The 12,757-nt window shown below is 37.5% G+C and overlaps 1 protein-coding gene across 1 annotated transcript in view; it reads right to left on the bottom strand.

The window, feature by feature from the left end:
* Nucleotides 1-5,776: 5,776 nt before the first annotated feature.
* KCTD8 (potassium channel tetramerization domain containing 8) overlaps nucleotides 5,777-12,757 on the bottom strand; it is a 13,403-nt gene continuing 6,422 nt past the window's right edge. Inside the window, exon 4 of the mRNA XM_026846965.1 lies at nucleotides 5,777-7,091. Within this exon, the coding sequence (XP_026702766.1) occupies nucleotides 6,631-7,091 (461 nt within the window). The 3' untranslated portion in view covers nucleotides 5,777-6,630. The remainder of the gene's footprint in view (nucleotides 7,092-12,757) is intronic.

Genomic DNA, 12,757 nt, shown 5'->3' on the forward strand with positions numbered 1-12,757 from the left:
ATATTTTCTCTTCAGGGGCCAAAAGGGTGCTGCTTAATTTTTCCATAAGGATGTTCAGGACTAGCATCATAAAACCTGTGCAAAAGCAACTGCTTATTCCCAAAGACTAGGCTTAGTTCTGCAAGATGGTGAAACTAAGCTTTCCCTTGGGAAGGGTACACAAGGGCTCCCAGTCCCTCCCTGTCCAGAGACAGAACCACCACATGCCATGTCCTGGAGGGGCTGGGGCTTTTTAACCCTTTGGGATGCCTCCAAATCCACAGTGGCAAGGACTATTTTTAACCCTTTAAGACTTGACTGTATGGCAGGTGTTCAATCACTCGGCAGTCATCTCAACTGCTGATGTCAGAAGCTTACTAATTTAATTTAAAGCAAGGCTAGGTATAAATCAGAACAATTCAGGGTTAAAGCGTCAGTGACTGCTTTGTGTTGCATTGAATGAAATGCTACCTTCAACAGAAAAATGACACCACATGAAACACACAATTCAACTAAATAGGAACAGAAACAGAATAAAAGCTTTTTAGGGTCATTGATTGATGGTTTCTACACTTCATCCTAGGCCAAACTAGCAATCTAGTAGGGATAAGAAATATTGCATTGGGTGTTGTCCACGGTCAAAATTTACATTTAAAATGTACATTAAACATTTATGAAGAAAACAGTCTTTCAGAAATTTATCACAAGAAATCTAAGCTTTGCGTACATTATGAATTGATCAATGTTAAATTAATGAAGTGCATGGATGTTAATCAGATAGTAGATAAAGTGACAGTACTTCAGCATTAAATGCTGCTTCAGAATCTGAAAAGATTATTTATTACCTATTTGTGATCTCCCTTTTATGTAAATTTAATTTACTTCTTGTTACTGGTGCTCATCTGTTCTGGGGTGACTTCATGCTAAAAAATTGCACTGCATTGTAATTGAAACACTTAATATGCTCAATACTAGAACTTCATCTGAGTATGAAAGATTATATGATATAGGATCTCAAAACCAATCCCATCGTTATTTCTACTTTCCCCTTTTCTGTTTAAAAAGGTACATAAAGTAACATTGTGAAAAAATATAGGACTTTTAAAAGTCAATGCAACACAGGGACGCAGAAATTCTCACTATCGCCATCTGGTATTACTGGTTTTCACAATCCCTTTTCCTTTCTTATTATCTCAAAAGAGATGGCCCAGCAAGAAGAGGAGGAGCTCTTAGGGGAGGAGAAATTCCCAAAGATGTGTTCTCTTATATTCGTCGTTAACTGCACTCACTCCCTTTGTGCACTTCCCCAAAGTGTCTTACACAATCTAATGCCTGCAACAGAGGATGATCCAGGGAGCCAGGCTTCAAACAGATGGGAGCACAGTCAGTGCTGAGTTTCTCTTCTGGGCACCATTCGTACTCTGTTTTCTCAGCACCCCATTGCACACTGTCACCAGTTTCAAAGAAGGAACAATGTGATGCAGCAGCAGAGATCTCCATCTTCAGCTGGGGATCTACATGTAAGGACCCCAGGAGTTGGTCCTACAGGACAGCTGTTTTCTGTGCAAACAGTGATGATAGAGCAGAATAAAACAATGGTCCCTGTTCAGATACAGTGATGCAGGGTATACCTCTGTTAAGGCAGGTATCCACTACAGAAACCCTCAATAAGTAGTACATCTCCATGAATGGACATACTGTGTGAGTAGTATCTCTTGCTTGCACCAGCCTCTCGCAGCCCAGCATCACCATATCTGAACCAGGATGACCTATTTAGCTTCTGTACCAACACACAACAGCTGTGGATTGCAAACTGGATGCTGACAGCATCAGTGGCTCATTTATTGGTGAATGATGTCTTCATGGTTCACTTCACTGGATGACTGGACACTGCTAAAAGTATTGGATGCCTCACAGCCTGAAAGAGAGCATGACCTGTAGGGATGATGTGACTTTGCCTTCCAGCTTGTGCTTTATGGCGTCTTCTTGCCAGCAGTGCTGAAGGTTATTCAAACCAGCAACATTCCCAGTGTGCCCAGCTTCCCCCATCATTTTCCAGTGTAAAGACTCTAGGAGTCCCTTCTGAATTTGGGTATGTGCCTTCAAGTAAGGAACAGATAAGCTCTTAAATAAAAGTGATTGTATGAATGTCCATAGTAACAATGGAAAAGACAGGCGTAGAGTGAAAAATAGGAAACAGCTTGAAAATTACTTCTAGGTAACAGATCCTGGAAAGGAAAAAACTACTTGGCGGCCTGCAATATATAAGCTGAAGTAATGTGTGAATGCTATTTTTATGGTGAGCCATACCAGTGGTGTGATCCTGCAAAAAGCTAAAGGTTTCTTGAGAATTTCTGAGCATCCTGAAGAGCTTGGCTCAGTACATGAGTCATTCATGGAGGGAACCCATCATTGCCCTCTCATTACCAAGTATACTAAATTGGGTTTTCCACCTCCAGTAGGAAGTATATTTTTGAATATCATTACCTGAACAAAGACAGTATTAGCAAGTCAAATGATTTTGCATAAGCACTTTTTTAAAAGAAAGCCACAAAATGATGCTTTTTATACAATTTAGCATTTAATTCAAATTGAATCAAAGTGAACTCTAAAACTCTGTTTCAGAATTAATTTCAATTATTCTAAGACTTGTAAATTTTTCTTAGTGAAGAAGGGTTCAGAAATATTTCTTCAGCAACAGACTAATTAGTCCGCCATGTAATTCTGATTTTTGTTCACACATTTAAAAGGTGTAAACATCACTGTATGGCAAAATTGTACCTCTATTCCCCATCTGTTCAGTTAGAACAATAAATTATATAAAAATTGGCACACATAATATCCATTATGAGATCTTAAAATTAACTTTTATAATGAATAAACACAGGCAATGATAACAATTTTTGCAGCAGATTCTGATATGGTACTCCTGTGAAATATCAGCTTTACTGAGAGACTACTTGTGAAGGAAGATTTGTTTTATTTTTATCAGCTCCAAATCTTTAAACATAATCTAGAATATTGCATTTTATATTGCTGAACATGTAAAAAATTAAGAATTAAACTCAGCTGAAAAACATAAAGGGATATGTATTAGATGTTGAATTCCCAATACAACCATGATTTAGGGGCTTGTGTTGATTTAGAAAAAAAATCTGAAAAAGAAATATTTCATTTTTTTTATAAGAATTACTTTCCTTCCAGACAAATTCTTCATTTACATGCTATACTACCTCTTTGTATTTTATCTTGTTTTAAATTTTTTTATATATTTTGACAATGCAATTATCAATTCAATTATGATTTATAATAGCATCTGCTGACTAAAAACTACTTGGTCTTTAATGACACTAAACTAAAGATGTAATATAACTTTAAAACATAACTCTATAAAATGTGAAATTAATATAAAAATAGTAATTGAAATATTGAAAGAAAAATACAAACTATTTATTATTTACATTCCTTTTTAAATTTAATATTGACAAATGTCAGTATTTTGATCTTTCCTTCCTTTCCAGAAAAATGTTGGTTTAAAATCATAAACTTCATATGGAATGGAATTCTAATGTAATGACCACCTCCACAGAAGTCCAATAAAAGGCACAGATTCCCATGGTAAACTATTCCTGTGTGTAACAAAGTAAATATCTGTAAAGAAGAGAAAAAGAAGAGTGAAATGGAAAAAGCAAAAGCAGCTATCATAGAAAAGTAAGAAAAACAGAAGACAAAGGGAAGCAATCAGCCCCCAATGTCCTAATACACAATTCTTTTGTAACACCTGGGCATTTCCTACCAATCTTAGCCATCTAACTGTCCATAAGCTCCTCCATTCCACCAAATGCCTCAGCCTCCTTTCTCCCTAATTACAGGCTGGAATCTGAAAACTGTAGATGAATAATCATATAGATAGGGTTGGAGCTGTAACTGGGTAAACTGGATAAAATGTGTGATGGGAATTAGAGAATATGCCCAAAGGAGTCACAGAAGCAATTGTTTTCTCCCACTCTCTCCAACTATAACTCATCCCAGTTTTTCACTCTGGAAGAACAGTGTAAACTGTGCAACTCCAAATCCAAAACACTTCATTTTAGGATGCTGGTGTGGTTGCTAGGTAACAGCAATGTAATTTATCTGCCACATCACTCACATGCCTTGTGAAAACACAGAAAGTGGTTAAGGTTATCATAAAATTTATGCTGCCCATATATTACGGTATGTATTAAGATAATATTCTGTTCTCCTCAAAAACGAATTAAAAATGCTCTGAGAAATTTTAGGTAGTACATTAAAAAAATATTAAAAAGCGTATATAAACATCTCTATATGGACAAATTAAAATGGATGGACACGTCAAACAAACACCTAGGCATACCACAGGTAGGTTCTGCCTGTAGTACTGAGAATAACTAAGGCAAAACAAATCCACAAACTCAATGGCAAGGTTTAATGGGAAGGTTCAAGATGCTGTTTGAATCTAAGAGGTATCATCCCAGATGGAAAATTAGCCTAAACAAAGGGGACAGAAAATGGAATAAAGTGGGAGAAGTGCAATGAAGACAGATTCAAAAGGCTAGAAGAAAATTCAGTGTGAGATTTTTAGAAGCTTTCAATAATAGGTGAACTCTAGATTAAATAAAAACCAGAATTGTATCCACTGGAGGTTAGTAAGTTGTGGTTAAATAGTTGGAAATTTCATCAGGTAAAGACTAGGAAGCCAAAGATCAAACAAGAGAGAGAACACAAATGCTAAATGTGTCTAAAAAGCAAAAAACTTTCCAAAGAAGGAATGGGTCTTCTGGACCCCAGACAAAGCAAGCAAGGAACATAAGGGTAGAGCTGAGAAGCCAAATGATCTCAGACTGGACTGAATTGGTGCAGACTAGAATTATCCCAGATATACTCTATCAAGTTATAAAAACATGAAATGTTGGAGCCAACTGATTAACTGAGTTGGATAATAACTGGCTCTAGATAGGTTAAAAAAAAAAAAAGTGAAAGAAGTTGCTGAGCTGCTGTGAAAAGTATGCATTCTTTTTTAAAAAGTGGCCTATTAGAAGATTGAAAATACAAGCATTAGTAATAACCATGGAAATAACAACACAAGAAGTCCTCTTTGCTTTAGCTAAAGAGTTAAAATTACCATCGAATGTAAAACATCTCTTCTGACACAATCGTACAGTTCCTGCTATAGAATCATTTTTTGGGGATGAGCCCTTCTTAATGTGTATGCGTATGTTTTTGTGTGCGCACACAGTAATAATTTCAAGTCTGTAAGAACACAACAGCTCTCTTGCAAACTCCAGCAGTTCTTACCCATTCCAGGTATGGCTGTCTGAACCACAGACATCTTCTTAGTGGTGTTGTAATGAGAGAGGTATTGATTTTCCTGTATCTGATCTGAGAAAATAGGTCTGTCATTTACAGTTGACTATTCATAGAAAACTTTTCATTTGTAAATGTAGCACATTCTGCTGTGATATTTTAAATCTTCTATTTCTAAGCTGATTTTTGTGAACTTGTCAAATTGGAACTGTTTTCTGCTTTTTTAGTAAAATCACTAGGTTTTTTAGTTCATTCCCCACTGCTTCTTAGTGTAAGTCTTCTTCTTGAAGAGTCTGTATGGTGGTTACAATTAAATGGTACTACCCTAAATATTTTTCACCCACTCTTGAAATATGTTTTCTGTTTGGTTGGGTTTTTTTCAGCAGAGTAGTTATGAAAACGTTAAACAAAAAGTAACAATTTGCTTGATTCTATTTTTAAAAAAGAGAAGAGATAATGATAGTCAAGAAAATCTACCAGATGGTTCCTTTAATAAATACATTAAAGTCTCTTTTATTTCTCTCCAATTTTAGTGACTAACATAACAGAAACTTTCAGACCATCAAACCAGTTTTCACAATCTGCCATAAGTTTGCATTTCACAGAAATAACCCTGACAAGCACTAATAGATGAATGTTGGTGCAATAATAAAACAGTATAAGGCATATTTACACCATCCTTACATACAGAACACTGTACACACAAAAAAATCACAGATCCAGAACAAAGTAAATTCAATCCCTTAGACATTTTATGTTTATAGGCTTGGTATCAAACAAATAATTCTCCAAGCAACAGATGACCTCTTGTTCTTGTGTGATTTATTTGTAACATTGTGCTCATGCAAAATAGGTATTTGCTTTATTGCATTAACATTGAAAGAACATTGGGAATTAGTTCCGAAACCAGTTCAATCGAATTTTAAACCCTGTATCTCTTCATCCATAGTGAGTCTGAGTCATTGTTATTGGTGACATAAAACGAGGCGTTAACTGATGATTGAAACGTTTACTCCGTAAGTTCCAAAACGATAATGAAGTTCAACTGACTACAGTTTGAAAACCATCTTTCTTGACCATGCACTTTTTTCTTTGCTATTATGAGGTGGTTTAGATGAGATGCCTTTTGTATTTTTTTAAGTTTCTATCTTTTAATATATATTTTTAAAGAAACCATGTACTATCCAACATCCACTGTTCACAGAAAGAAATAAGCAGTAGGAATAGCTCTGGTGGCAGAGTTGGCCAGGAGGAGGACATTGGTAAATTAGTGGCAACTTAATAAACATCAAACACCCCAGAGACACATCATGAAAGAGTTGATTACTATAACCCATATTTCTGTAAGAGTTCAGACTGCCAGGGACGTTTGCGCTCTGGAAAGTAATCTGGAATGTGGATTTTTTTAAAATCTTGGATACATTTTCTCATTTCTTCTTCAACACTCAGCTTCTCACATACCTTCTTTTTGGAAAGATTTGTTTCTCTGGACTTGCTAATGAGAGTTTGAAAGAGTTCACTGTTCCTGCGTTTGTCTGGTGGTGGCATCCACTGCACCGGGGCCTTCTTAGATGGACGATCCAAAGTCAGAGTGTTTGGCTGGTTGGCTGTGGATGGCTGAGTGCTGGTGGCATTTTCTTGAGGGGTGCTCGCTTCTGAGTGGCTGTCACAGCTTGAGGTGGACAACTCATTACAGGAAGTCCCACTTTCACTGCCCTTGTCCAAGACTTTGTCGTGCTTCCTTTCTTCATGGTCTTGTTTGGGGGAAACGGTTCGTTGTGGGGGTCCTAATACAAGGCAGGAGAGAAAAAGTATTAAGCAAGCACTGGTTTACACAGAGAACTGATCAGATACCATTTAGAAAAATGTGACCCAGAGTCTTGGCTTGCATAAATTGGTGGCATTTCCTTGTAGTCAAAAGAACTATACCAGACTGGTACACAAGTTGAAGGTCTGCTCCTCAAAATCCTCACTCCTAAAAATGTTTACAGTAAGAATAACTTCACTGCCTGCCTAAGAATCCAGGAAATGAAACATGCATAATGCTCACAGATTATCTGCTCTGGAAATCCCTGCAGGCAAGTTTAAATAAGCTAGGTTGCTATTACACCTCAAGAAGTTTATTATGAGAAATTAGAGTTTGTAGTATTAGGAAAATAAATGCCATAAAATTTGCAAACTCTTTGCTTAAATAAAAATACTCCAAGGGCTTCGATTTTTTTTTTTTTTTTTAAGATCTTAACTCACCTTCCCAGAACATATGCTCTGCAGATGTCAACTCTGCAGAAGTTCTGGACAGAAAAAGAAGTATTAATCCTAGAATAACAGAGATCTCTCACTACTGACAGTCTTCAGGCTTTTTTTTTTTATCCTATAGTGATTTCACCACACTTCTTACTGTCAGTTATTATGCCAGACTTGCCTCAGTAGAAGCTCAGAATTCAGTCGTACACCTCTTAATGCACAAGCTGGCAGGGAAAAGTAGGTTATGAAGTTATTGGTAAAGAGGCACTTTGCATTGTCAGGGAGAGAGGTCTGATGGCCTATCAGCAGGCACTGCTCAGCACTTCACATGCCTGAAAATCAGATCTAGGCTGTTATTCTCTATAGATATCACTTTTGCTTTGAAGTCTTAAACAGAATATAAATGTGAAAATTAAGTGGTAGCCGCTAAATCTGTACATGCATTTTCATTTCTGAAGTCTGTTTTCAAAACTCCAGCTGTAAAGTGAAATGATGCTGCGCTGACATCATATAAACATCACAATCTTAATTTAGGACACTACCTAAAGCTCACAGAATTACCTAGGGTTCAAGAGGTGTTGCACCAGACGAAAGGGAAAAATTTCAAAGATGTTTAAACTTCTAAATGAAAATGTAGACTGGGACTTCAGTGGCAGTTGTGTGTCTGCTACAAATCTTGAAAATGTCCAAACAGCTTAGGTATCTAAATATCTTACAAAAATAGATTATTCTTACAGTTTACCCAAACACCATTAGCATCAGTTAACTGCCTTTGCCAGCATCAAAACTCCAGCTATGACAGCTAAACCTTGAGTTACTGGGGCAGAGTTGCATGGAGGTTTTTGAGTCACTCAGTATTCTGTTTTTCAGAATTACAAATTAGAAATATAATTACAATTATAAAGAATGCAGGAGCAATATGAACACTCTAGTGTCTTTTTGACAGTGCAGTTCTATGATTCAAATGAATCTAAGAAGACTGCAGTATTTTATATGAGACTAAGGGGAAATCAATACAAAGCAAAACACAAAAGCAAATAAATTATAATCTAACAACAGCAGCATTCAACAACCTGCTTTACTTTTGTTTTAGCCATCATCCCAGGATGCTATGTCACATTTCTGTAGGCCATCTAAAGAAACCCGTGAATAACCAAGATCTAAAGAGGAGACACAACAATCCATCAGGGCCTGCACTTACATTAGTCAGAGTGACAAATACAAGTAATTTTCTACTTCATTATATTCAACCCAAATATTTAGCACATGGCTGCAGTGATTTCACTACTCTTTCTCTTCCAGAAAAATGTACACCTTCTTAAATATATTTCATGCCTTGTTTCTATTGTTGTTAACTGGCATTTCATTTCATACCTCAAACCATTATATGAATATGTTAAATCCAGACTCAGCTGGCATTATGGAATTATCCTGGCTTTGCAGCATGTAATTATAAACATGATTAGTTAATCAGATAGTGATTTCAGTACTGTTACTCTGATTTTCAATAACATAGCAACATCAATATCTAATCTAGCTTACAGTCTTAGCTTCTTCAAATGTAACAACACACTCTATGACTAAGAAACTAGTTTTCTGTTAGCAACACTCTGTAGTCTTCACCACTCTCTTTCCTGACCAATTTTTTGTTGCAATTTCATATATCAAGGTATTATTTCTAGCTGGTCTATTTATACTTACTTCTTTATTGGTACTCCTTGCTTCTCAAGGGCTCAAACCTGCAATGTACTAAGGATCTATTTCAAAAAAGCACTGAAATACACCTTCAAGAATATAAAATATATCATTCCCTTCTACGAGATTATTCATGAGCCTGACAATAGTCAGGTATTTAAATGCTTCTTTTGGATCACAGCCCTGGGGTTCAGTACCTTACAGCATTGAGCACTCTATGCTTCACTGAATCACCTAAATTCACAATGACTTTAATCCAAACACAGGTTTCTCCCACACCTCTCCCTTTAAAAATTAACAAATCCTCCCTCACAAAGAATTCTTTATATGCTCCTGCACTTTCTCAGCAGTGTGTTATTAACAGAAGCAACAGTTCTGTTAGAGGGAAGGTTTTTCTCACAATATTTTTCACCTGCTAAAACTCCAAAGAATTTATAAATACATAAAAAAGAATACTCAAAATATATGTGTTTAATTTTCAACATCAGGGATTATTTGATAAATTTAGCTACATCCCTAATTCAGAAAACATCTCTTTATTGCCCTGTTTGCTGGCACACCCATTTGTGCTGGGATTGTGTGATAGGATGCTATCTCCACTGCACCTTCTCAGCCCTTCCAGAGTAACACCGAAGACCTTCAAATAGCCCAGTCTACCTGAAATTACTTATTTTCCAGGAGTGCAGAATAATTCTTAAAAACTCAGAGAAAGTGTATTTGTTCCACTGTGCACATAGAATCATTTAGGTTGGAAAAGACTAAGACCTAACTGTAAACGTAACACTGCCAAGTCTACACATAACACTAAAAACCTTCGCTGACTTACAAACTGTCCCTCCTGCTCCCACCCTTTCGAGGATCTCCCACCCGCTGCTGGTTCCTCAGCTTAGAGAAGCTGGAAGTGAGTCACTGATTTTTGGTCCTCTCCAGCTCATTCTCCTCTATCCAGATAAGTCCAGTTGCCCTCTCCACTGCCCAGTTCTCCAAACAGCTCCCAGGTAACACTTCTCCTCCAGGCAGTTCCAGTAGACACTGAACTTCTCCCTTCTTTATCCTTTATTGCTCTTAGATGGCTGTGCCTCTCTTAGAAAGTGAGCTCACCTTTTACCGGGCTTACTCATGACCTACTACAGCGACAACTAGACTCCCAAGTCTAGTGAAGTTGAGATAATATCTCAAACATGTTTCTCTGATCAGGAAGACACATTATATTTACTTTGGCTGTATTTATTCCTCATCTATGTTTCTCTCTGCACACATTCTAGCCAACATTTCCTGTCAGAGCTGACTGATAAAAGAATCACTTTCAAGCAATACTACAAAATATGAATGGAAAATAAATGAGAAACTTATAAACCTAATTATTTGCAGTGAAAATCCACTTCTTCCAGTTATGAAAATCAAACCAGAAACCACAAGTCCTCTCTGTCAAACAGTTACTGAGCAACAGAGCTCCAGTCAGGAACAGAACTTGACAAATACCATAGCAAACCATCCACTGACCAATAACTATTGGTTGAAAATTGTAATCGCATACTTCTGGAAGATAAATAAAGCTTGAGTAGGTCTAAATTGCTTGTGGATACTCCTAAAGTGCAGTCTGAATAACTATTTGAAGATTTGTCCTGCAACAGAGAAAAATACCACACTGGAAACATTAAAAGCATAAAATAATGATACTTTGCTTATCTGTACTTTAGTTTTTGTATACACTTACCTTCTTAAACATTAATGCAACAGGCTTAAAACAAAAGAAATCGTATACAAATCCAATTAACCTGACTGCTCCGTAACCTGGCTTCACCAATGGCAAGTCTTGCCTGTCCAACCTAGTGGTCTTCTATGATGGAGTGACTACAACAGTGGACAAGGCAAGAGCTATGGATGTTGTGTATCTGGACTTCTGTAAGGCCTTCAGCATGGTCCCCCACAACATCTTTCTCTCTAAATTGAAGATATACATATTTGATAGATGGACTGTTCTATGGATAAGGAATTAGTTGAATGATCACATCCAGAGGGTGGTCGTCAATGGCTTGATATCCAAGTGGAGAGCAGTGGTAAGTGGTGTCCCTCATGGGTCTGTATTGGGACCAGTACTGTTTAATATCTTCATCAATGACATCAACAGTGGGATTGAGTGCACCCACAGCAAATTTACAGATGACACCGAGCTGAGTAGTGTGACTGACCACCCAGAGACACTTGGACAAGCTCAAGAAGTGGGTCCGTGTGAACCTTATGAGGTTCAACATGGCCAAGTTCAAGGTCCTGCACATGGATTGAGGCAAGCCCATGCACAGATACAGGCTGGGAAATGAGTGGATTGAGAGGAGCCCTATGCAGAAGGACTTGGGGGTATTAGTGGATGGAAAACTGAAAATGAGCCAATAATGTGCGCTTGCAGCCCAGAAAGCCAACCGTATCCTGGGCTGCATCAAGAGAAACATTGCCAGGAGGTGATTCTGCACCTCTACTCTGCTCTGGTGAGACCCACCTGGAGGACTGCATCCAGCTCTGGAGTCCTCGGCACAGGATAATTATGGACCTGTTGGATTCGGTCCAGAGGAGGGACACAAAAATAATCAGAGGGATGGAACACCACTCCTGTGAGGACAGGTTGAGAGAGTTGGGGTTGTTCAGCCTGGAGAAGGCTCAAGGGAGACCTTATTGCAGCCTTTCAGTACTTAAAGGGGTCTTATAAGTTAGGTAGGCTTTTTAGTAGGGCCTGTAGTGATAGGACAAGGGGTAATGGTTTTAAACTAAAAGAAGGTAGATTTAGACTAGATATAAAGAAGAAATTTTTTAAGTGAGGGTGGTGAAAGGCTGGAACAGTGCCTGGAGAGGTGGTAGATTCCCTGTTTCTGGAAAAATTCAAAGTTAGGTTGGACAGGACTTTGAGCAACCTGATCGAGTTGAAGATGTCTCTGCTTATTGCAGGGGGGTTGGACTGGATGACCTTTAAAGGTGTCTTCCAACCCAAACCATTCACTGAATCTATGATTCTTCTTTCTCTCTCTGTAGGTCAAATGCCCAGTTTATTGTATGTGCAGTGGCAGATGCAAGAATTAACTTCTTCCTCACTAAGCTACTTTAGTCCTACAGTGTCTCAAAGATAATTTGTTTGTTTATAAATCAGTTTTACTGCAGAATGTAAAAGAAGTTGTGAACATATGCATAGATTGCTGTGTTTAGCTATTTTAATAACTACCGATTGACATGAAGAATGGAATGTCTTAGTTTTGGAGTACAATACTTACAGCTGTATGTAAGACACATAGATAAGAGTTGAAGCTGATATAAAAAAACAATAGCCAACACTTCAAGTGTGTTCGATATGCAGTACCTCAATCAAGAATGGAATCTGTTAGAGATGTTATCTACTGTTCCAGAAAATACACATGAAAAAAGTTTTATGATTTATTAATCCCCTTGCCAGCACTATAAAATTAAGCTTGTTTGTTGATTTATGTAAAAAAACCTAAACCAATTAACACCACCCCCCCCCACCCCC

This window comes from Athene cunicularia (assembly GCF_003259725.1).
Source record: "Athene cunicularia isolate RWA chromosome 4 unlocalized genomic scaffold, athCun1 chr4_part1, whole genome shotgun sequence".
Lineage (NCBI taxonomy): Eukaryota > Metazoa > Chordata > Aves > Strigiformes > Strigidae > Athene > Athene cunicularia.